The sequence below is a fragment of the Poecilia reticulata genome, linkage group LG9, assembly GCF_000633615.1.
Source record: "Poecilia reticulata strain Guanapo linkage group LG9, Guppy_female_1.0+MT, whole genome shotgun sequence".
Lineage (NCBI taxonomy): Eukaryota > Metazoa > Chordata > Actinopteri > Cyprinodontiformes > Poeciliidae > Poecilia > Poecilia reticulata.
In genome coordinates, this window is record NC_024339.1 from 14,505,165 (window position 1) to 14,529,270 (window position 24,106).

At 37.6% G+C, this 24,106-nt stretch overlaps 1 protein-coding gene across 3 annotated transcripts in view; it reads left to right on the forward strand.

The window, feature by feature from the left end:
- Positions 1–24,106, forward strand: part of LOC103469992 (ADP-ribosylation factor-like protein 15) — a 113,792-nt gene that overhangs the window by 54,180 nt on the left and 35,506 nt on the right. For all 3 annotated transcript variants that reach the window (XM_008418092.2, XM_008418094.2, XM_008418093.2), the window contains exon 4: positions 2,609–2,817. In XM_008418092.2, the coding sequence (XP_008416314.1) occupies positions 2,609–2,817 (209 nt within the window). The remainder of the gene's footprint in view (positions 1–2,608; positions 2,818–24,106) is intronic.

Below are 24,106 nucleotides of genomic sequence, written 5' to 3' on the forward strand. Positions count from 1 at the left end.
ATATATATATATATATATATATGTATAGCAGCAAGAGCACCATATATATATATTGCTAGTAAAAAATGTGAGAAATGGGTGTGTGCAATAACATTATTCCAAAAAGCTGCTCCAATATTTGTAGTATGTCAGATTCACACTACAATTTAAACTACATGTTTAGCCGTTGAAGAAACCAGTAACCTCATCATCATCAGTAGCTGTTCTAAAACCCATGAGGGTGATTTAGATATTTTCAAAAAAGAATTCAGTTGAACAGAATTATTTAAAACAAATCTCTTTACCTCTGTTTCATAGCCATGACAAATAGACTTTGGGCTCATTTTGTTTTTTTCTGTTCATTAAGTTATAATGTTATAAGGGTTTTCTTGGTAATGGACAAGTAGTGAGTGCTGCAGGTAAGGAGTGAAAGGCATTTGTTTTTCATTTTAAACTTTATTTTAAATTTGTAAAAAAGTTTTAAAAAGCCTTATAAAGTTAATTATATAGAGTTTGGGATCTGCATGAAAAGCTTTAGTTGCTTTGAACAATATTAAAACATGTTTTCTCTTGTGATTTTACTGGACCTGGATTTATCACTTTTTTAACAAGCCAGAATATCTGCTTTGAAAGAGTTTAATCTCCTAATTTGGCCATAAACTATATAGTTATGACTGCAACTTTTCTTTGCTGATTTTTTTTTTTAATGACTAATACTTTTAAAGACAGACACCTGCATATGACTGCTGATATAAGAAGAAGAAACAAAGGGAGTTTTGGTGTGGTAACAAGTCTAATTACATACAGCCATATGGTTCCTAAAGATGACTGGAATTTTCCATAAAAGAAAAGCTGGAAAAACTTGAGATAAAAACCTTTTGGTGCTTTGTTGGAAGGTTGTGTTAAAGACCTCAGAGAACTTGCCACAGTTCTCTTGTGGATTTAGACTGTCTCGGTTGCTTCTGTCTCCTTTTATAATCCCAGATTGACTCCATGATGTTGAGAGTAGGGCTCGGTGGGGGCCATGCCATCTGTTGCAGGACATCTTGTTCTCCTTGTCTATATAACTCTGCTTTGCTAACTCAATTTACTAGATGCAGAGAGAGCATTTTTAATTAAAAACTATATATTTTAATGGGAACTAGATCAAACTTAATTTACCTGAACATGTAGTGCTTGTGAAAGTATTTATATCCTTTGAGATTTTTCACATTTTGTCACATGACAATTGCTGATTTCACTTTTCTATATTTACTCTAACAGTGAAACTGAAATAAACAATACCATAAATGTTGTTTTTTTTTTTATCTGAAAAGTGTGACCTGTATTTGTATTTTCTTTCTGGTGCCCTTAAAAATTTCAGCACAAACATTTTACTCCTAAGGAGATAATAGTTTTTTATATGTGCAATTTAATCTCAGTATAAATCTGAGGGCTCAGTGTTTTCTTTTCTTTTTTTTTAGAGAATAATAGTGACCAACATCATCATGAATATGATGTAATAGAGCAGACTAGTCGAGGAGAAATTAGTGAAGAAGTTTAAAGTGGGATTAAATTTATCCCTAGCTTTTAGTACTGTTGATTTTTCAGAAAATGCAACATAACTGCAAACCTACCACCACATGGGTCGCCTCTTAAACTGGGAAAGGTTGGCAAGCAGAGAAGACACCAAACGCAGCCAAGAGGAAACATTGTTGTTTTAGAGGAGCTGCAGAGTAGCTTAAAATAAAGCAAAGACACATGTGTATGGCCCAGTGCAAGCACAGAGCAAAATCCAGTTAGTCTGTGGCAAGACTTAAACATTGTTCTTTAGATGTTACAACTCTTAAAATTCTTATTTTAGAAACATTCAGAAAACAGTCATTTTCTCTTTGCTCCCACCTTTAGACTGCTCTGTGTGGGTTGTGTGACATCAAATTAAATAAAATATGTAAGGTTGTGCTTGTAATGTGACAAAATGTAAAAATAAAGTTAAGTTGGTATGAATACATTTGCGATGTGATGAGATGTCTGTATAACTACACTAAGTCGAAAACGGATGCAGATGGCAGCTCTACCTTAAAGCTTCAAGGCAATAAAGTTGCAATGAATCATTATTATTTGATGGTTTTTTTCCTAGAAAATGTTAATAGTTGTTTTTTTATTTTTTATTTTTATTTCAGTTCTTTTATTAAATACATCTCAGGTCAGAAAACCACATAAAACATTTAGGTGTTCAGACTTCAGCATATTACACCTACTTTGGAAAAGGTCAAAATTAACAGAATTTACTGTAAAAGACTTGAAAACATTAACCTTTTATTGTCATCATATGTAAAGGTTGCACCAACTGCCTGGTGTGAAGTTTGGGGTTAGAACTTAATAAAAACCAGCAGCAGATCTGAGAACTGCTGCTGGTTTCTGGAACAGTTTTTACTGCTTTAGTTTAATAGGACGTCTACAGAGGTGAAAATGTCTCGAGATGTTAAGCTGTTTAGTATCCAAGAGTTCCTGTTCTTGTATAAGCATTTAAATATGACCTAATAATTTAGAAAACTTCTTGTCCATTATCAGAATTAGTGTAACCTTGAGCAGCTGCGATCCCATGTTAGTAAACACACCGATTCACCGTTCTTCCATGTGTCTACAGGAGCTGACAACATCAAGAAATATTGGAGTCGTTACTACCAGGGGTCACAGGGTGTAATCTTCGTACTGGATAGCGCATCATCGGACGAGGACCTTGAGTCAGCGCGGAATGAGCTCCACTCAGCTCTGCAGCACCCCCAGCTCTGCACGCTGCCGTTCCTCATCCTCGCCAATCACCAGGACAAGCCTGCAGCAAGAGCACCAAATCAGGTGAACTGGGCTGATCCCGTTGTTGCTGCTGGTTCTTCTCCTATGCACAATCTTTATTTTGTCTTTTGCATATACATTCTACCCCCTACTACATATTTGAAAGGAAGACTACATCATGCATATCTTGGAAGTTATAGCAGAGTAACATCAATGTTGCACTTTTTTTGTGCCCTTTGGCACAAGTTCAGTGTAGTCTTAATGTTAAATGTGTTCGCACAGAAAAATCAATTAGGATTGTTTTAGAGAAAACAATCCATGTAAGGCACTGTAATTAGAGGTTTTCAAAAAAAATTATCTAAGATTATCTGTAGATGGAAAAAAATCATGCTTACACTCTGAGTCAGGCCTTGAACAAGAGCTCTCAAGTGCTTATTAAATAGAGCAGAGTAAGGTTTAGTCTCTTAAGCAACAGTGAGTACTGAAATGTTTGTCAAAGCTCCTAAAGTTTAGTGGCATAATTATAATCAATTTAATTCCCTCTTACTAATTTCTGTTCTAACTGTTGATTCAAATCGCTCATTGGTATGAATGTAGAAGGATGATTCTGTTTTTAAAGTAAAGCTTGAAGGTGCAGGAACTTGTTTCTTGCACTAAGGACTTGTCTGCATGGACAAGAGATTAACAAAATTAATAAATTTTTAAGGTTTTACAATCGTTTTTGTGCTATTTTTACAATAGCTTTTTATAACATACGTAACCTTTTGAGTGCTCTGCAACTGTTTCCACTTCAGACACAATTCAAAGATTCTGTTAAAACTTCTATGTCCCCTTAAGTGTTTTCTTTCTTAAAAATTTATTTTATGATATAGAAACCTTTAAGCAGTATCCCTTTTTCTTAAATAGTAAAGTAAGGAGACGTTTCTTAACGAAACAACACTGTGATATCTAGTTGAATACGTTATGTCTGACATTACACTCATTCTTCCTCAGAAAGAATCAGTTCCTTAGCCGAGTTAACAAACCTTTGCATTATGAATGCAAGGTGCAAACCAGACATGTCAGGCATGAAGCTAAAAGCAGGGATAGGTAACACAGGAGTATTCCAGGCTTTGAATGAAACACAGAGCACTGTAGAGTTCATCACTTGAAAAATGAAAAACCATGCTGCTGGCTTGGCTAATCGTAGGATCTACCAAGAGGCCCAAAGTACCGCCAAGATCCACAGCTCAGTCAGGATAATCTGTCGATGGGACAGCTATTCGTTATTAACACCTCAAAACTGGCCTCCATGGAAGAGTAGTAAGAAAAAAGTTGTTAAATGAAAGCCAAAAAAATCATGTTTGCAATTTGCTGCAAGGTACACAGGGAACCTTTTGGCGTACATGCAAGCCAGTCCTGTTAGTTTGCAAAAGACTGGCTCAGATGTTCACCTTGGAGCAGGACAACTATCTTAAACATAATGTAATGGTTAAATCAAATCCTATATGCTAATGGGCTAACCAAAGTCTAAACCTAAGATAAATTGAGACCCGATCTGGCAGAATTTAGGTTTATTTTCTAAAGAAAGTTTTGCAACATTTTCTGTCCCTATGTGTTTAAAGTTTTTAGACACACATCCTAAAATATTTGCAGCTGTATAAGGTAGCTCAGGTGGCCAAGGCAAAAATTGACACCACGCTTTTCTTCATTTGAAAACTTTTAAAAACCTTTTGTCAATTCCCTTCATTCAAAGCAGACTTTGCCTTGCTTTGTGTCACTTTATCAAATGCAATTCCAATGAACATGCTGTAATGTGTGCTTTTTTTGTGACCAGATATGATTAAGGCCAAGAGTAAGGCATTGTATGTGGTTTTTTTCTGCCCTCCTTTCTGTTTTCCCATCAAGCTCTACCAATAATTCCCTCTTAGAAGAGGAGCCCTTTGTTGTTGGATGTTATGTCTAGCATTCCCTGAACAGTTGCTCACACATGTGTCTGTAACCTCACTTTCCTGCACTCTCACAAACTCCCCCACGCAAACCTATCTACACACAAGCATCGTCTGCAGGCCTATTGAACGTTTTAGATGGATAGCTCTGAAGGATGCCTGGAGAGAAGGCCATCTGTATTCCCCAGCCTGGACCACCAGTGTAGCTGTTTTACAGTAATGTGAAATCTGCGATGGGAAGGAAATGGGAGAGAGAGGTTGTATTCCAGATTCTGTTGTGACTCTAAACGCTTAATCCCCCTGATATAGTTCATATGAGTTTAAGTAATTATTATAGACATTATGTTCTTGAGCAAAAGCCACAATAGTTATGGAAACCCCCAATCTTGTTCTATTTCAAAAAGCAGCTGCCTGCTTTAAGCTCGGCAAGACTGATCTTTTGTTGTCCGATGTTAATGTAGTCAAATAATACTGTCTGAGCCCCCCACATTAACCACTGATCTTACCACGATGTTTCCTCTGGCATATTTTATTGCATCAGTCTTAGGAAGTATTGACTTTGCAGAACAGTTCACAAACACTGCTGACACGTGAGTCCACATACGCATGATGGATTGGCTGTTAGGCTTTTAATTCATGACATCAACACATTATGAAAAAGCCCCGTAAAAGTTTGTACTGAAAGTTGAGTTACGCCTAATTTAATCAGTCTTCATCTTTGATAATAGATCCTACTACTAAGTCCACTTCCTATAAGAAATACAACCAAATGATCCTCTCAGGATGTTTAGCGGTTACCGATTGCACATGTCCATTGACCACGTAAAGCACTCGTCTGTCTCTATCATGATGTCACTTATCGACCATGAGGAGAGCAACAACAGCCGCAACCCAAGCATTTTGTTAAAGAAAGGATGGGATGAATGTCGTTATTACACCTTTTGTTCCTGTTGAACACTTTATCTTCTGAGTCATGCCTTGTCACTGAAAGAACCTCATGTTCAGTGAGTCATGGATGATCTTTTCTTATATGAAAAAAAAATTGACAAACTGTAAAAGATATCATTGTCTCCAGATCGGTTTCTTCTTTTTGTTTAGTAACTGCAATAAGGCATAGTAGAAAACAACAAAGCAAGTACTTTTGTTACTGCAAATTGATTTCACAGTGGTGTGAAAAAGTATCTCCTCTCCATCCTTTTTACTTTGCCTACAGATGAACAAGTTTTAATGTCAGACAAAGATAACCTGACTAAATACAAAATGAAGTTTTTGAAGGCATTGTTCAAACCAATGTTGCCTGTCTTGAAATATAATTAACACATTTTGCCAATTTTTTTTTTTTTCGTTTCACTCACCAAACCCATGCTCGAATACAGCCAGACTTGTAGAATCAAGAAACTACTTAAATAGGACCTGTCTGACAACATGAAGTAAGCCAAAATATCACAAAAACTATGACATCAATGGCAGATCTAAAGGAAAGTTGACTTGGGTTATTTAGCAATATAATAATCCAAAGCAAGTCTGTCTCTAAATGACTCCAGAATGAAGCAAAATCACAGTTTTGGATTGGCCTAGTCAAAGTCTGGACTTAATGCAATCAAGATGTGGTATATGGCCTTAAAAAGTAAATTTCTGCTTGTGAATTGTCCAGTATTGTTGAATTAAAATAAGTCTGCAAAGAAGAGTGGGTCAAATTCACCAGTTACTTTTTCCAATGGCACCAGATTAATTTGTAAAAAAAAAAAAAAAAAACTTTCTGCAATTTTCTTTTTTATGAAATTACATTTCAGGTAATCTGAAATATGTAAATGTGATATTCAGGACATACAGAACCTTTTAATTCTTTTTCCTGTAATGGTGTACAACACTTTGATCTTGAAATTTAGGCCTATACATATTCTTGCTGAATCTATTTAATTCAATAATTTAAAACTTGTTGGACTGATGAAAGACTGCTTGCCTAAATTGTGTAAACGCCCCTGTCCAAGTAACTGAAGATCCCGTAAACGCAAATTAAAAAAAACTGCAGCCCACAGTCTCATTGCTACACACAGAAAGGCATTGTAATATGAACACTTCACTTAAATCTTTATATGGGTTGAAATATTTGCAGCCACATTCTGTATCACTGGATTTCTGAATGTCATTTTCATTGCATTTTGGAATCGGTTCACCGATGAGGCTACAATGGCATCAACATGGATGCGATTTTTGTTTTTGCAAATACTCCTTCCTTGTCGAGCTCTGCGGATCAGTAGAACCAGCAGCTGCTTTGCAGGTTCTTGTTTCTTGTGAATGTTTGACAAGCACCACCCAAGAAACAAGGTCACATTTTAGCAGGTCTGAATTCTTTTGGCAGCTCTTTTGGCGATGACACGGTTCACAGATGACGCAACCATGCTGACCCTCCCCTCGTAGCAACAACTCTGTTCATAAAACAAGGCGGCTTATTTCCCCAAGTAAGCACACATAGTTGGTTTTCCCAGTGAAGTTTTCTGCAGAGCTCCTTGTTCACTTGGGGTGTTTCTGGCCTGTTGCTGGGAGAAGGTGGCAGTAAGGTTGATGGTAATGGGCCTCACTGGGGCCCTGTGTGCTGGAGCAAGTGTTTTTTAGGAGCAGCGTTTGGTCTGGAGGAGGCAGAAGAAAACGTGGGACCAAAATTCCTTGTTGACATCAATCTCCTGCCGTTGGGGGGCCCAAGGAAGCTGGGGAGGAGTAGAGGGGAGGTCACCCTGTTGATATAACACCTCAACAAAGCAGGTCTGTTTGTGTGGCGGGGGCCTAATGGACTGCACGCATGAGGGGCTCTTGTTTTAGAAAATGCTATCGGTGTCGTGAACAGAGTTAGAGTTCTTTTCGGTTCTGTTGGCATTTGTGTTATCTGAAGAAGAGATAGAAGACAGAATGAAAGTGATGATGCACGCCGTGATGGGTGGAAAAACAATGAACTGAGTCATATTGTTTAATGTGGGAGTCAAAAAACAACAACCCCACAGAACACAGGAAAAACGGTCAAGCTGTAACTTCTAACCTTGAAAGCTACCAGAACAGCTTCACTCCCGGACTGAAGACAGACACCGAAACATCATCATTTAGATGATTTAATGCACATTTTTTTCCATTCCCCTCTCGCTCTTTTTTTTTTTTTTCTTTTCACAGTTTCAGTCTTCTACTCTGTCCCTCTCACACTCTCCTATGCACATACGCACACACACATAACGTAAGTCAGTCCAGTCCTTAACAATCCATTTATGCTTTCTGTCATTGTAAGAAAAGCAGTGCCTGGTAGAAATTGGAGCACATCTGTTTTGAGTGTACCAAAACTGAATCTGATGTTACTTATTCATCGTGACAGTGTCACTTCACACTAATGAGCTTCGTTTTGTACAAAGGTGATCAGATTTTTTTTGCTGAATTAAGTCAATTACAGTAAGTTAGTGTCAATCCAATTGTTTTCTTAAACAAATGTTCCAGGTTTTTGCTTCATTTTGTGTAAAAATCAAATGCATTTTTACCTTTTGTACTAATAACTTTTTTGGTCCTCTAAGTGGGAGGGTGGGCAGAAATCTACGTCCAAGTAGGCGGGTCCTGGCACATCACTGCTGGTATCATTTGTTTCATATTTGCCATGTTCTGTGCCTTCAGCTGATCCTATGATTGAATTTCCTGACGGAGTAAATATTTTCTTTTGGCTGCTGCTGAAGTCTGTTGAAAGAAGTCAAATCAAGTCGTAAGCACATTCTACCATTTGTTTTTTCAAGATCTGCATCAGAAAATTCTGTTGTGGGCTTGAAGCAAAGACTCTGGGACATCCAGTTCTAATGTAAAGCACTTTCCCCATAAATCTTTTTTCTATTATTCTGTGCCTTTAATGACGCCAAGTAGGATTTTTTTGTGGCATAATGCCTTTTACATAATCTTTTATATAATCAGTACAACCTATGGTAGATGAATGGAGATATGGTTCATACTAATGCTGGGCAGAGTAGAAAGAATGAATGTGACTTCATCTACACACTTTTGTCACACATCCATACTGTGGATGTATGAATGTGACACACACATGGTGAAAGGGTGACAGACGGTGGGAAAAGCATCATGTATGTCCTGAATTGCCATCTGATGAGTGGTGAAGTGAAATTTAGCATCTGCACTGACCAGATCAAGTCATCTTTGGCTGGATGCCGTACTGCAAACCATTTAGCTCTTTGTTTTATTACTTAGTTTTAGTCTCTTTTAAACACTCTTTTAAATCCCTTTCTTTTATTCAAACTGTAAGATTTTCTTTCATTTGTATTTTCTCACATCTAGGTTTAACTATAGTGATTTAGATTAGTAACAATTTACAGTCTTGCCTGAAAGGATAGTTGCTTCAAATGTAGAAAATGTTTAATAATGTGACTGATGATTTCCAGACTTTTCTACTTATAATGGGGCATCTATTCTTTTAATTTAATTTCAGCTTTTAGAAGATGGTATGTTTTCCGACCAAACAAATATCCAGACTTTGATAAAGTTTTGTGAAAGCTTGTGGGTAGGGCTGAAACGATTCCTCGAGTGATTCGAGTACCTCGATTATTAAAATTCSTCGAGGAAAATTGACCTGCCTCGAAGCTTCGTTAATTTATGTTTTATCATTTAGCGCACCGTGTTTCAGCCGGAACATTATTTGCGTTGCGCGGAGCTCTGACTTCCGCCTCTGAGTTGTTGACGGAAGCTACGTGTTAGCGGCATAACGTCCAATCTTCAAGTTCGGCCCGCGGGGATTTTACTGATTGGTGATAATTCCGGGKTTTCATCGTTTTTGTGGGACCAATAAACATCCTTAAAATGACCGGCGCGATGCCGGGAGTTCGGCAGCCTTTCTGCTCCGGAGCTGCTGGTTGAACGGCGGGAAGAAGCTGAGGAGGATTTATACAGGTGAGCGGAGAGACTGAACACGGCGGGCGGCTGAGGGTTGACGCTTACAGGGTAAGAGGAGCTTTACGGACGAACCGCACAATAAACTTATATCATCCCGGTCTGAACAAACGGGAGGCGGAACATGGCTGGTAGATAAGTTTCTGAACGGAAGAGCCGTAAATATCCCGTGTTGCTCCCCCGGTCTACAAAACAGTAACTGGTAGGGAAGCTCAAATGTGGAAAAAATAGACCGATGTTCATATCCGATAGTAACACTGGTGTTATGGAAGATTTACCAATATTTTATTTCATAATTGTTTTTATCCGATTACTTGATTAATCGTAAGAAAAATCTATAGATTACTCGATTACTAAAATAATCGTTTACAACAGCCCTACTTGTGGGTGAATCTATGATGGTCTCTTTACACAGACATTTGGGGCCACATTTGTGCATTTGGAACATAAAAAACAGCAAGATAGCCACAATCAAACATTTCAGTGACAGCATCTTGATCTGGGGTTACTCCATTTGACACCTTTAATCAAGGTGGATGAGTAAAGATGTCCTTAAAGCAGTCAAGGTTGACCCAGAACTGTTAGGTGCCTATTAATTAACTGAAGATGAAGAATGATTTCATTTTTCAGCAACACAATGAGTCTAAACACATCCAAATCAACTAAATAGTTGCTTAGTTTATAAAAAACCTAGTGTTGGACAGGCCAAGCTGAATCCATAACTGAATGTCAAGAGTTGTCCTAATCATTGTTTTGTTTTGGTTTGTAGCTTCTGCAAAAACTAGTGGGCAAATATTACCAAGTCTATGTGCAGTTTGCTGATAAATGCCCACCAAAGAATGCTGGTATTCTGAAATTGAGTTATATGTTTAACCAACATTTTGGTTTATGAGTGTAGTTTAAGAAGACTTTGTTTATTTTACTTTTTAAGTTTATCTTTCAGTTCACAATTTATTTGGTTACATTGCACTCATAGGATTTTCTAACAGGAGCCTAGATCCAAATGTTTTATGGAATTAAGCTATCTGATTAGAAATCGACTGGTTATCTACAGGACGTAAAGCTCAGACAAGTGAAGTAAATACCACTGATTACCTCAGTGTATTGACACCTTCCTTCAATTGTCATAGACTGAGTGGATGTGAGACGTCCCTTAGAGTTCTTTTTTTATTGCAGACAGTAAAATGCATAGTCTGCATTACCAACTTTGGACTCTGTTCAGAGAGAAAAAAAAATAACTATGGGGTTCATCGGATTCCCAGGTGAGTGGATATCCCAAGTGTCCCAAGAGAGGATGACCTGAAGAGTGTGAAGAATAATGGCCACTTCAGGGCCCTTCATGCACAGAGGTCAAAGTCTGGGCAGTGTAGTCTGATAGTGGAGCGTCTGCAGAAAAAGTCTAAGCGTCATGGCTATACACACTCTTCTTTCTGTTTTGTAGTGGTGTTGTAATGGATGATTACAGTAGTTCCCAACCTTTACTTGGTTCAGTATTTGCAGATTCAACTGTTTGCAGATTATTCTGGAACATAATTTCACAGCATTTGTGAAAAGTTTCACTATTTGCATTTTTTTCCCCTAAAACGTGAAAGATTTCTTTTAGATGCTTGCAAACTAATTTGATCAATCCGTTTTCTTGTGCCATTGACTCACTTTCAGAATGCATCATTTGGAAAACTTTATATTTGCCAGCTTTTAATCTCTCTCCCTTTCTTCCTTACTGTCCAGTGCTGCATTGCAAACAATACATTAAATGGGTATTAATCAAATAAAGTGTTGCACCCTCTTCTGCAGTAATGGGCTCAATATGACTGGCAGAAATTACTGCTTACACTTCACCTTCTTGTCTTTACATCACTGTTGACAATGAGCCAAAAGCAAAAAGAAAAAAATCTGCAACCACTGCAGTCATTTGACTTTTGACTGAATGCTAGTGCCCTGATGTTTCTCTTTACTGACTCTCACTCGGTGGAGTGTGTTTATAGGCAGTTTGATTATCCATTTGTGTACAGAAATGTGAATAAAAAAACTGATGAAATTGTACTTTTAACGTTTGCGCCTTCTTTTAGTCTAATCTTGGATCCTCAAAGCAGAAAACTCTTTACATTTTTGTATCTCATCTGTAAAAATGTACTAAATTACTCATGTTTCACTCACCCCTTCTTTTAAGTCTTAAATACTCTTGTGAAATGTGTTGTTTGATTTGTTTTTAATGTGGTGAAGGATATACACCTGAGACATTATATTTTCCTTGTATTCATAATATATCTGTTGATGTGATTGAGTTTAGCCTTTTAATATTTGAGATTTGACCCCAGTAGACATGTTCTGACTTGCCCTCACCGAAGCGGTCAGTTGACAGCTAAGGACGAGGCCACCTTCAGAGATTAAGAAGGTGACTGGGTCATGATGTGGGGAAGTAATATTTAGCCAGCCTTTTTGTCTCTATTATCAGGCTTTCTGAAATGAAGTGGGTGGAGTGGGGGGCATGGTGGGCTGGTCCTCACCCTCTGTTTGATCATTGATCTCCATGACCCCATTTGAAGGGTCTTAATCTCTCTGTTGACCTCTTCAAGGATTTTTTTAGGTAGGGGTTACAGGGGTGTATGTTGACTGGGAACTATCAGGAGAGTGGGGATGCTGTATTGAAACTCGGGTGGGGGGCTAGCAAGCTTTTCTACTTGAGTGGAGACGGAGACGTGCAGTGAGTCTGGAGGATGTGTGATTTCACACCTGTTTTCAAATGTAGAGATTCCGGCAGAATAATTAATATTAAATCCAATATGTTTATTTTACAGCGCTGTTACTGCAATATCTGAGTTTTTTGTTGTATTTGTAATGGGCCAACTGATATATGTTCACAGCTTTGCCTTCCTGATAAACCAGCTTAATCCATGGTTATACCTTGGCATAGCAGTTGTCTCGATGGCCATGAGAAACTGCCTCTTGGCTTTTTTCTCTCTTTTTTGCCTTCACTTGAAATTAGGAACTGCAGTCCTTATTTTAAAATGTACATAAAATCTGCCTGTATTTAACACCTGACAGTAGAAGAAGAGTCTATAGATGGAGTACATTCCAACGCAACTCTAAATACAAAGTTTGGGTTCATGTGTAGCTATTTAGCCATTTGTTTGTCTATCTACCATTTTGAAATATTTACTACCTCTGTGTTTAACCTTGCAAAAACTTGTAAAAAAGGAGAAACCTTCAGACTTGTTGCTGTCCCTGCTTGCTGGGCGCCACAGGCAGACTGTTACACAATTGGGGTTTTTGCATAACTGACTGAAATGACAGAACATGCTCCACAAAACAGCGCATGGTTGTGCACATTTGTGAACAAGATGCCATTTGTAAGCATAAACACAGAGATTTTCTTTCCCTAGGTTTATAGCTTGAAGGACTGCAGAGATCATTTAAAAAGACATTTTAAGATTGTTTTTCTTTGTTTCTTAATGCTAAGAGTTCCTTTGAAAATGTTCTGCTGCCATGCAAATGTCTAACTCTGACCATAAAGAAGGTTTAACGTTCATTTTACTATACAGTCCTTATCTTCAGAGGATAAATGCTGTGTCTGTTCCCGGGGCTCTAACTAAATGTTGTGACAAGACAGACGGACTGCACCTTTTTATACACATCTGCACTACAGTAAAGGTCTGGCTTTTTGCAAAGTCTGGAAAGGGCTGGAATGTCAGTATTTACCAGGACTGGAAATAGAAAATAAGAATATGAGGAAAATATTTGTATTTTCACACTTTATTTTCTCTCTGATATCTAAATATTATTTTCTTCCATACCTCCTTTGTTCAATGTGTACTTTCATTCTTCTTCCCTCCCTTTGTTCTTAATCATTTGTTCCTTGTGTACTTCTTTGTTTGCTTCCTTAAATTCTTTTCTTTCTAAAGCCCTTCCTTTTTTGTCTTTGATTTCTTCATTTTTACCATTTGTTCCTTATTCCCAAGATTCTTTCAATCCTTTTTTGTGTTCTACCTGTTGTTCTGTCTTTATCTTTATTATCTTCATGGCTTCAGAGCATCCTTTCTTTGTACTTTGTGCCCTTCCTTTCTTGTGTCTTGCTGTTTAACACTCAAAGCCCACTCACTATGGAAAATATTAACTTGAAAGTGGAGACCCACGCCATTGGATTTCTAAGAAAATCTTTGTCCTTGGCTTTATAGGCAGCATGGTAATATTTTACTGTACAGACCCAACAGATTGGACCCTCCCTCCTCCATATCAACTCACATGCTTCACATACTTCCTTTCTAATCCTTTCACTCCATGTCTTCATTCGATACAACTGTAATGAAGGACGCATACACAGACTTAGGGGTTTTTCAAAATAAAACCGCACACACAGTTTACTCACCAATACTGCCAGTAGCACTACTACACCAAATGCATGCTGCCACATTGGGATTCGACCTCTGAACCAATCCACTTTTGGGTAACAGCCACAGGGCAAAAGGTCCGAGGCTGATTGATGTATGTGGGGAGTGAATGCTTGCCAGTCTGTTTCGATTCAATAAACATGCTTCTATAAATTGCTTTGCCAAAGAAGTTGATGCTTGTTCTGAAATAAAGATGTCAGACTGTCACTGTTTGTTGTCCCAAGAATCGTTAGAGATCATGTTCACCTTCATTCAGGCAGATAGCTGTGACCTCCCTCCCAAAAAATGTTATGGTATTGATTTGAGTAGTCCAAAAAATATTATTACCAATTGGTATATTGAATGTAATATTAAACTGATCATCTTATAGATCATGTTATCTTTCTGTTTGAAACCATTATTTTCATTTGTATGTTTTGGCCAATGACTGTGCTTCTATGCTGCAACATGTAGTAAGATGTAGTGGATCAATTTCAGGACTAGCATTAGACAAATTCAGTAGTGAAGTACTGTTCACTGGGCTTTGTCCTCCTTTTACTTTTCAGTTTGGGTTACAGTTAATCCGAGAGGTTTGGAAAACAAGGATAACCGATTACAGGCAAATCATCAGCTACTTGCCAGTACTTGCAATGGAGGAAAATACTTATATCATTTTTGTAAATATCTTTCCATATGTATATATAATTTTGGTGGCACATATGTCTGATTTTATCAGGAAAACCACATGTATAACTGCCGTCCATTTGATTTTTGTTTCTCTGCTTCAAATTGCAGTTGTGTATTATGGGTTATTGTGGTAATTATGGTTTCCTTTCTCAGTATCTGATCATTCCCAGTGCAATAACAGCTGATGATAAGGTGTTGGAGATGGCGATTAATCAGACTTTCATGTAGATTGCAACATTTTCCCTTTTTGGGCTGTTTTTTGAGAAGACATACCATGACAGCAGGAAGAGCCTGTGTAGAAGAGATGGAGATGTTTTCGTTTGAGAGTCTTTGATATTCAAGCCAGATAATTAAGTCACTCTTTTAACTTGTCTCCTCTTTAAGACCTCCAGATATGCCTGAGTGTTGTCAGACAAGGTGTGTTGCAACACGCTTGTCCATGAGCAGCTGTGCGGATGTCCTCATTTATGCATGGAAGTGCACACCCGTGGAAATCAAACAACTTCAGATTGATAGACTTTTTCTAGGATAGTTTTTCTCCTCAAACACACAGCATTTTGCTTTGTGGTCCATTTCCAGCTCACCCTCAGGTATGCAGCTGCACTCCGGCTAAACCACAAGTGAATAACTTTATACGTAGAACCTGCGGTTTACTTCTTCGCTGTCTTCAGCTGGAAAGTTTTTTTCCTAAAGAAAATACTTAACTCCCACAAATTCTCTGGGAAAGAAACAATAAAAAGTGAATTTGTTGTGACGAAGAAACCCACTGTAATGGGTGAATTGTGCTCATGACAGATGGAACACTTCCTGGCTTCTTGTTTTGAGAAGAGATAGTGATCTCGAGAAGTGTTACCTTAGAAACCGTAGCCAGGCACAGAGATTACCCTGACCGGGCTGAAGAAAAGCGAGACGGCTAAGGGAAACACAAGGCTGCAAATGAGAATGGGTGTTGTGGAAGAACATCAGTGCCCTAGACCTCCCCTTCTGCTTATCTCTCTGCCCATCGTCTGGCTCTCTTTCATCCACACGCCAATTGTATCCAGGCCGCAGGGTTTTCACTGTTCTGTTTTTTTCTTGAACCACCTCTGTGTGGTAGGCATGTATGAACGCAGCCTTTTCAAGCTGTGACATAAGTGCTGAGAAAATGATGGACAGCTGCTTTTAATTTCTTTCGAGCTCGTTATAGTTTTCCTTAAGATGTGCTCAACATTTTGTACTTTTAGAGTGAGCGGCCTCTAACAGCCAAATACTGTCTGCAGCTGTTTACAGTACTGCTTTTCTAGGCCTCATTATCCTCACCTTTCAGATGTATGCATGGTTTTTATTCATTTGAGATTTTTTTTTTATCAGCATGTGCATAAAAACTATTTGTTTGTTGCTAGAAAATAATCTTTCCACTTCTCTAAAAAATGTTTTAATTCTCACTGAGACTTTTAATGGGTAAATAAAAGAAACTGCGCTCTTAAGTCTGTAAAACCATCAAAGGCATAAAACAATATGCTTGCCAGTGAATGCCTCAGATGGTTCTGGTCAGTTCACTCCATCAGTTCTTACCCATTCATATGTCTGTTTCATATTCTGAGGTGCTTGGAGAGAGGAGTGGAGCTGTTAGGCTGGTAAAATATTTAATGAGGTCTTAGAAGAATTTTGAAATCAACTATTCCATTGTGTGAATTATAGTCTAAAGCTGGAGATTCAGAACTCCAATATACCCATGTCCAGTGAGACAGTGTGGGTTGTTTAAAATAGGCTGTGCATATGAGGAATGCTTTAAGCATCTCACAGCTGGAGGTGAGGAGTGAGGCCAACATTCCTCCAATCACAGTCAGACTGGTAGATGGTTACAGGAACTGATGTTTTGGTCAAAAAAAGGTCAGACTAGCAGAAATGGTTTCTTAGCTATAGCAAAAAATTCAGTCACAGCCAAGAGAGATCACAAATATAACAAATATGCACAATGTATTTGTGTTTATTTGCATATTTAATTTTAAAAAAATGCTCCAATCATTGGACAACATGGGGCCACTGATAAATGGTGTACAGAGCATTTAATTCTCTATCCAAAGTGGTCAGTATTTTGAAAACTAAAATTTTCACAAAATCTACTTCATTACTTCATGTTTAGAACTATGTAAAGAGTGTTTTTGGATACACCCTTAGAAGTTACAGCTTTACACACTGTTTGCATTTCTTCATGCTACAACTATTTCCAGATGCTGTCCTACTGTACTATATCCACATAGTATTTTTTGTCCCTAAATACAGGGAATCCTCCTTTGGGTTAGATTTCCCCCAATAAAGTCACTTTATTTGACGATGTTTTTCAACTCTTCAGAAGGCTTTAACATGGGAGCCCCTCAATTAGGTATTCTGGATAAAACGTTAGGAGTCCGAGCCTCACAAACCAGCCTGGACCCTGACTAAAAAAAAGGCAAATGACAGCGGCAGATATACGACTATGTCTTTTTATAGAAACCATGAGTTAAACCTAGCAGACCCATTACAAGACCAACTCTTCCTTAAGATTATAATCTGTCTTTCCAGTGACATTCAGACCGGAGTTTCCCCTCCTAAATTAGTAGCATCTGCTTCTTTGATTTCAGTTAAACACGGCTGGGTCAGTAAAATGTCCTGCAACTTCATCATGCAAAGTTTTCTTTTGTCATTAGTGATTTTACGAAACTCCATGAATACTTTAAGTCATCAAGTGCTTTCTGAAAATCTTCATTTTTTCATTCATTCTGAAAACGTGTCCTCCCTTGTGATAGCAGCTATAATAGATCTGCTGGCTTGTCAGGTAACATCAGCGTAAAGCTGGTGCCATGTGATGCCCTCGGCGGCTTGCCAAAAGCTAATTGTGCTAATTGGCAATCGCCAATCCTGTAACGAGGCTTTGAAGGACAACCCACCGACACAGATAAAAGCGCTAAGATTTGTCTTGTGTCAAGGACTTGTTGGTAATCGGTGCGTCTGCTGACCCAAAGGCCAGGAGGGCTGGATTGTGATGAAGTTTGTGCGGAAATGGATGGAGATCTAAGAGAAACCCTGCCTTATGGGTGTTCTCAGGAACTCTGAGCTAAATGTATTAATTTTTTAAAAGGTTCCTCTTTAAAATTGTGAAATGCAGACTTTTTCAGAAGAGTTTTTTTTTTGTCTCTCTTTTTTTTTTTGGTCAGAGCTTCTTCATGTGACACTTTTGTTGTTTTAAGTAGTATTCTCTTTTAGGTGTAAAGGTTTAGGCTTAAGCTTCACTCAGTTTGCAGCCAAGTAACAGTGGTGTGTTATAGTCCAGACTCCAAAGTGATAGATGACCCCAGAAACCAGACAGAAACTATCCCAAGAGCTTTACCAGTCACTAGGTCATTTTACTGTTGCAGCTTTAGTTGTCTGATAGCCTTAACTCGGAGTGCAGGCTGGAGGGGCCATTTGGTGCACAATGCGACAGAGAATCGGTTTAGAAACCAGTGAACATATGTATTACTGTGCCATTTTATCTGTCTGATAGCATTTACAAAGAAATAAAAACTTCTAGTCATTTTTTGAAATGTTTTGTAATCTGTTGAAGTAAAAGTCTGGCTGTAAAGTATTGAGTTGTCAACTACTGAAAAATTGTTTTCAGTAGTTGACAGGCATTTCCAGTTCCAATTTGTTTAGTAGTATTTCAGTTCAAAAGTAAAATTAATCATTTGGACCAATATTTGACCAATATAAGACTGTAATACCCCGGAGAAAATTCTCCTCCAGTATTAAAGTATTTTCAGAAGGTAAAGAAAACATGTTCTCATAATGGAGTTGATTTAAATTAAAAGAAGAAAACCATAATTATTGCTACTGATGCAAGAGATAAATAAACAATACTTAAACACACACAGTAATACATCGTTTGCTCAATTATCTGGTTTTCTCTGTACTGTATTGGTTGCTTGTTTATTAAGTGCGCCACAGAAGCCTCAGCCTAACCCGCCATCAAGCAAGTAATTCTAGCCTGACACCGCCCGGATTTCAGGTTGGGCTCGGGTCATAAATCTAACCAAAAATCCACATGGCAGTATTTGGCCAGTTGCATGGGTTTCGCTGACTTTTGATACTTTAGCGACATATTGTCTTTTTTTTCTTAATTTAGATGTTAAAACACATGAACAGTGGTTGGGACCTCAGCTCAATAGAAATGATAATGTTGGGGACATATTTACATAAATATTGCAGTTGTTTGTTTTATTAATTCGGTGCAGCCTTGGAGATTGTGTTTGTAAACAGTAGGACTTGAGCCGAGACTTACTGTGACTTTAAATGACACTCAAGTACTTTATGGTGCTAATCCAAACTGGTATGTGAAATTTCATTCAGCTTTGCATCTCTAATGGACACTGGGGAAAATAGATCAGACCTTGCTGATAGAAGGTGGCTGAGAAACGTGTTGTATATATATTTTTTTTCTTTTTATATTCTAATGACCTTTCCTTGGATATTGGCATTCAAGGACTATTTCAGTTTCTCTTTATCCATCTGTTCAATAGGCAGATATCCAGAGGGGGTTTTGCAATCCTTAATTATCTTGCGGCTTTGTATACTTTGCGGTGTTTGACTGAAACCGAGTTACATTTCATCTCAGTTTAAACAAAACAATAGAACTGTCAGTTATCTGAAGGACTGGGCTCGTTTTCAAGAGATTTAATTAAAATGTTTGATCTTAGTGACTGAAATGAATTTGACTAGTATACTGTACACAATTATCAAGTGTGAAATCCAATATGACATTATTTTATGCATTGTTTTTTTTTTTCAATTTGTTGACATTTGTGAATTCTGTCTGGAACACGATACTTTTCTATATATTACATTCTTTTTGGTATGATAATATTGTTACACCAATTTAAGCCTTGAGTATAGCTTTTATTGTTATTTTGCACTTCAGCAGTGTAGAACAACATTGCTTAGTCTGAATTATTGAAAAAGATCTGCTCTTTAAGTTTTATACACTTGCACTATTGCATGTTGGTGGGGTTAAACTCACCAGAGCCAGAAACCAAATGAATGCACCGAATACTTGGCAATTCTCTTCCCCAGTGCAATGTAGCTACATGAACATGTAAACTGTCTGAGTTTTGCAGACATTGCTGCAGGGCAGAGGGAATTACACTGTCACACAGAGGATATGGAGCTGCTGTGATATCCTCTTGGCACATAGTTGAAGACCATCCAGGTGGAAACTGGTATGCTCTGCCAGGAGCGAGGAGAAGAGTGAGGTAGCTGCGTGGGAGGTGCTCATCTGCATCGGCAAACAATTTCTTTTATGTGAACTGGAATACTGCCTTAACTGATGTAGCTATCGAACACATCTAAGGATTACGAGGTTAGGAGTGAGGGCAGTAAATGTTTTGGAAATTTACATGCATGTAATTAAGAAAAGGTGTGACCTATCTACCAAAATGATTTATAATTGGGTTATAAAGCATCATCGTATAGTCAAAAAGGGCTTAATAAGGTCCTCATCTGGTTTCAAGCCTTAAAAATCTTGTTCTTCTGAAAGAATTTTAACTAAAATTATTTACATATGTTTGGACTAAGAAAACTCGTCTGTATTTTTGTTTACATCCTACCTTGTTCCACGGTGGCCAATCTAAAAATTCAAGGCCTGAAAAGCAAAACAAGCTCTATTTAAATGTGATATTATGCAACCTAAACTTGAAAGTTGCTGATTAATAAGTCTACTGGATTGTAATATTGATAGTATTAAAAGTAATATTTGATAACAGGCTGGAGAACTACAAACATTGTTTTACCGCAGGTTTGCTCATTTTTAAGAAATAATTCATTTAAATCATTTACAAGATTTCACTATACGGCGGTTTGGATGATTTCTACTATATACAGAATTGCTGGGGATTTTCTGCCTTTGCAATTTTATATTTTTGCAGTTTAACATTTTTCATTGTGCCCAACCTTTTTGGGGTTTGAAAAGGAGTCTGCCATGAAACATCTGTACTGATTCTGTGGATGTGTTACAGCCGCTTTCAAAATCTGTTCCAAAGTTGGAATTTTTGAGTATTTTTTTATGTTTAGACTTCAGTACAGCTGAAGGCGTGGATAAGTGAACTGGTTCCAGTCGACCCACAGTCACTCTAGCTACTTGGTGATCATTTAACAGTGGGATGCTGCAGTTTTATCAGTCTTAACAATATCTGCAGTTCTCAAAAATCAAATGTCTCCACATTGGTCCTCTGCAGGGACCTCTTCAATGTATTTTTGTTGACAGATTATCTGGTTACCTTTACTGCGTTCTTAGGCTATACATTGGAATACCCCATTCTGTAAACTAACAGCTTCTCTGATTTCTCAGAGTGACATGGATAAAAGGAGAGGTTGCATTTCATCCAGGTAAATAATGGCTCATATTTAAATGACAAAACCTAACTCTGTCATTTGGTTTTTGGAGGATGAACTATATATTATGCATTTAATTTATTTTAAAAAAACCTCTTCTGTAAGTAAATGACTCTGAGTCTACAGAAATTAAACGTGTTTTTCCATAAATATTACTTACCAGCAAAAGGCGGCTAAAATGTGTCACTTGGCTCAAACAGCCACAATTATTGTAAATCATGTGTCAAATAAAAATCTTGATTAAATCTTTACCTAGTTGTGTACAATTAAATAAAACACACAAGAGGTCAGTATTTTCAACTAGGGGTTTTCTTTGGAAATCCTTATCACAAGCCTAATAAGCAATTAATCAAATTGGTACCAAATGATTTGATTACAAGTATGAAATTGTAGAGGGATCTGACATAATAAATCAGATAGTTCATTCAGAGGCAAAGCTATTTATGTCAATTAAATAATTCAGTTAGAAGTATGACTAGACTTAAGCACACAAGTTGCATGCTTTTGTCAATTTGATTAAACTGCTAAGTAAGCACTCATGATAAAATGAATGACAAAGTTGGACATTATTTTTTATCTTTTTACTTTTTGGTCATGGCTTCAAGTTTTGCTTCATGTCAAATAGCCTTCCAGCATTTGTGAATCACTTCAGTTTTGCCACGATGGAAGCCACTCCTCCCCGGATGTTGCTACGTCTGAGGTCAACTTGGAGCATTTCTGGTTTTGCTTCAGTTTTTTTTTTTTTTTTTTTTTTTAAGTCTCTCTGAAGCCCCAAGTGGAGCTCATCCACATTTCTGCACTTATTGCCAATGGCAATCACTTAAACAAAAGCTGCAAAAGTCAACTGCCAGCACCATATTAATGCCAGCAAAGCTACAGAAAATACTGTTGACGATTTTGTGCTGAGCATCTTGAACAAATATCGCAGTTTGTCCTGATGTAATCCACTCCTTAATCAGAAACAGCACTCTTTTACTCTTATATAGCCTGAAAACCTGGTAAACAAATTTAGCCAACCTGTGTGCAGACACGCTTAATGGCTCTGACAAATTTCTCCCAGAAATGAAGATATGTTGCCGATAGGATTTGGAAACCAGGTGTCTGAATGCCACAAGGCCGCCTGGGTATGATTAAAGCCGGAGTTTTATCTGAAACATTCTTCAAGCGAGATAACGTGTCATGCTACAGGGTTTACTGAACCATACCGACTATTGGTTTTTCTGCTCAATGAGTCTGAATGCCTTTTACCTGTCTCCACGTCTTTGTCAACTTCAAAAAGTCTTGTACTGCCATGTACATTTTGATTAGAGAAAAATTAAAAATGTTTAGACAGAATTTCAGTGTGGTCTCCTCGCATGTGGTTGTTGTTTTCAGTTGGCCGGTACACATGGACCCCACACAATCCACGGGTTGAAAATGTGATCTGCCTCTGGTTACACTACTTGTATAATCATTGATTCATCACACCATGTGTGTTTACTCAAATTATTTGTGTTGTGATGTCTGGATACTGTTTGGATCATTTGATCATTCTTCACGTCTGATGGAGACCCCAGAAGATGAGCGTGGAGGTGGAGGGGTTTTTGCCCAGAAATTCTGTTGACATTTTTATTGGGACCCACATGGATAAAAAGCAAACAAAGGCATTAAAGAAAATAAATTACAGCCCGAATAATTTGACTACCATAAGTCACTTATGATAGGAATAATGATAAAATACGGATAAGAACTTCTTGATCAGTCTGGTGTAATTGCAAATTTAAATCATTTGAGGTGTTTAGATCTGAGCAACATCATCTTTATTATGACTATGACGAACTCATAGAAATTATTGCCAGAGACATCTCAAAGTGTTGCGTATAGGGCAGTATAACTGTTCCAGCTCGTTTTGTGTGTTAATAGCCACAGTTGACAGATGAATCCCCTGGGCTGTCTCTTCCACAAGAAACAATCCTCCGCAGCTTCCTGTGATCTGGATTACCCCCCCTCCAAGAGGATGACAACATGAAAGAATACTATAACACTATTATCGTAAAATAAATTTTAACGTGGAGTTATTGAACTTCACCACATCAAACAGAACGTTATCTTTTTTTAATTTTTTTGTAGCGACAATAACAACATTGATGTTGCATTTCCACTGTTTGAGTGCCTATAGGAAGCATGTTATTACAGGTTCTCTTATCTGATTTATAACTCTGATTAATACAATACAACTTATTGAAACTGCACAAACCCTGCAGGTGACTCCGTCATGATGACTTTTCTCTCTTCTTGAACCACATGAATGGAATAACACAATAACGTTTGGCTGTTTTTGTAATCGATCCTCATGCTGCTGCTAGACGTGACGTAATATGAGATCCATGATGGCCTGGAATAAAAGCATTTAAAAGGTGTTGGACATAATTTAACAGATTTTTTTAAAGTTTAAATAGAAAAGCAATTTTTAATACAGCTGTTTGAATCATTCTTATGAGAGGTAAAAATGAATCACCCTTCCTTCAGCTAGCTGGCTAGAAGAGTACAGATTGGATTGTTGGGGCACTGAAAATGTTGCTTTAGTTGTAGGACTTTTAGCTGTACGATGGTATCACCAATACTTTACTGCTTTTCTTTATTTTTATTTTTATTTTTTTTACAGAATTTAAACCAGGCAAAGCTAAAACTATTCAACCTGAGGAGTTCTGGGAACATATTTACAGACAAAGAAGNTCTTAAATTCAAAATGTATACATTTTTGTACAGTTAATTACTGCTCAGAATATGTTATTTCACTAAATGGCCTTTAAAAAAATCTGCATACTCTAATGATTAATCAATTACTAAATTAGTAAATTATTTCAATAATCGATTTATCAGGATTAAGATATCAGGTCTGACACTGTCGCTTTTAAGACCTAGGTATTCATTGATGGTGATCCATGTCCAACAATAACCGCTGCCTCTGAATCACACACTGAATTGCTAAACTAATGGTAGTTAGTATATTGCAAAGTTAATCTTTGTTCATGGCTTTCAGCTCAATTGTCTATTTGCAAAGGAAAAGAGAAACACTTCATC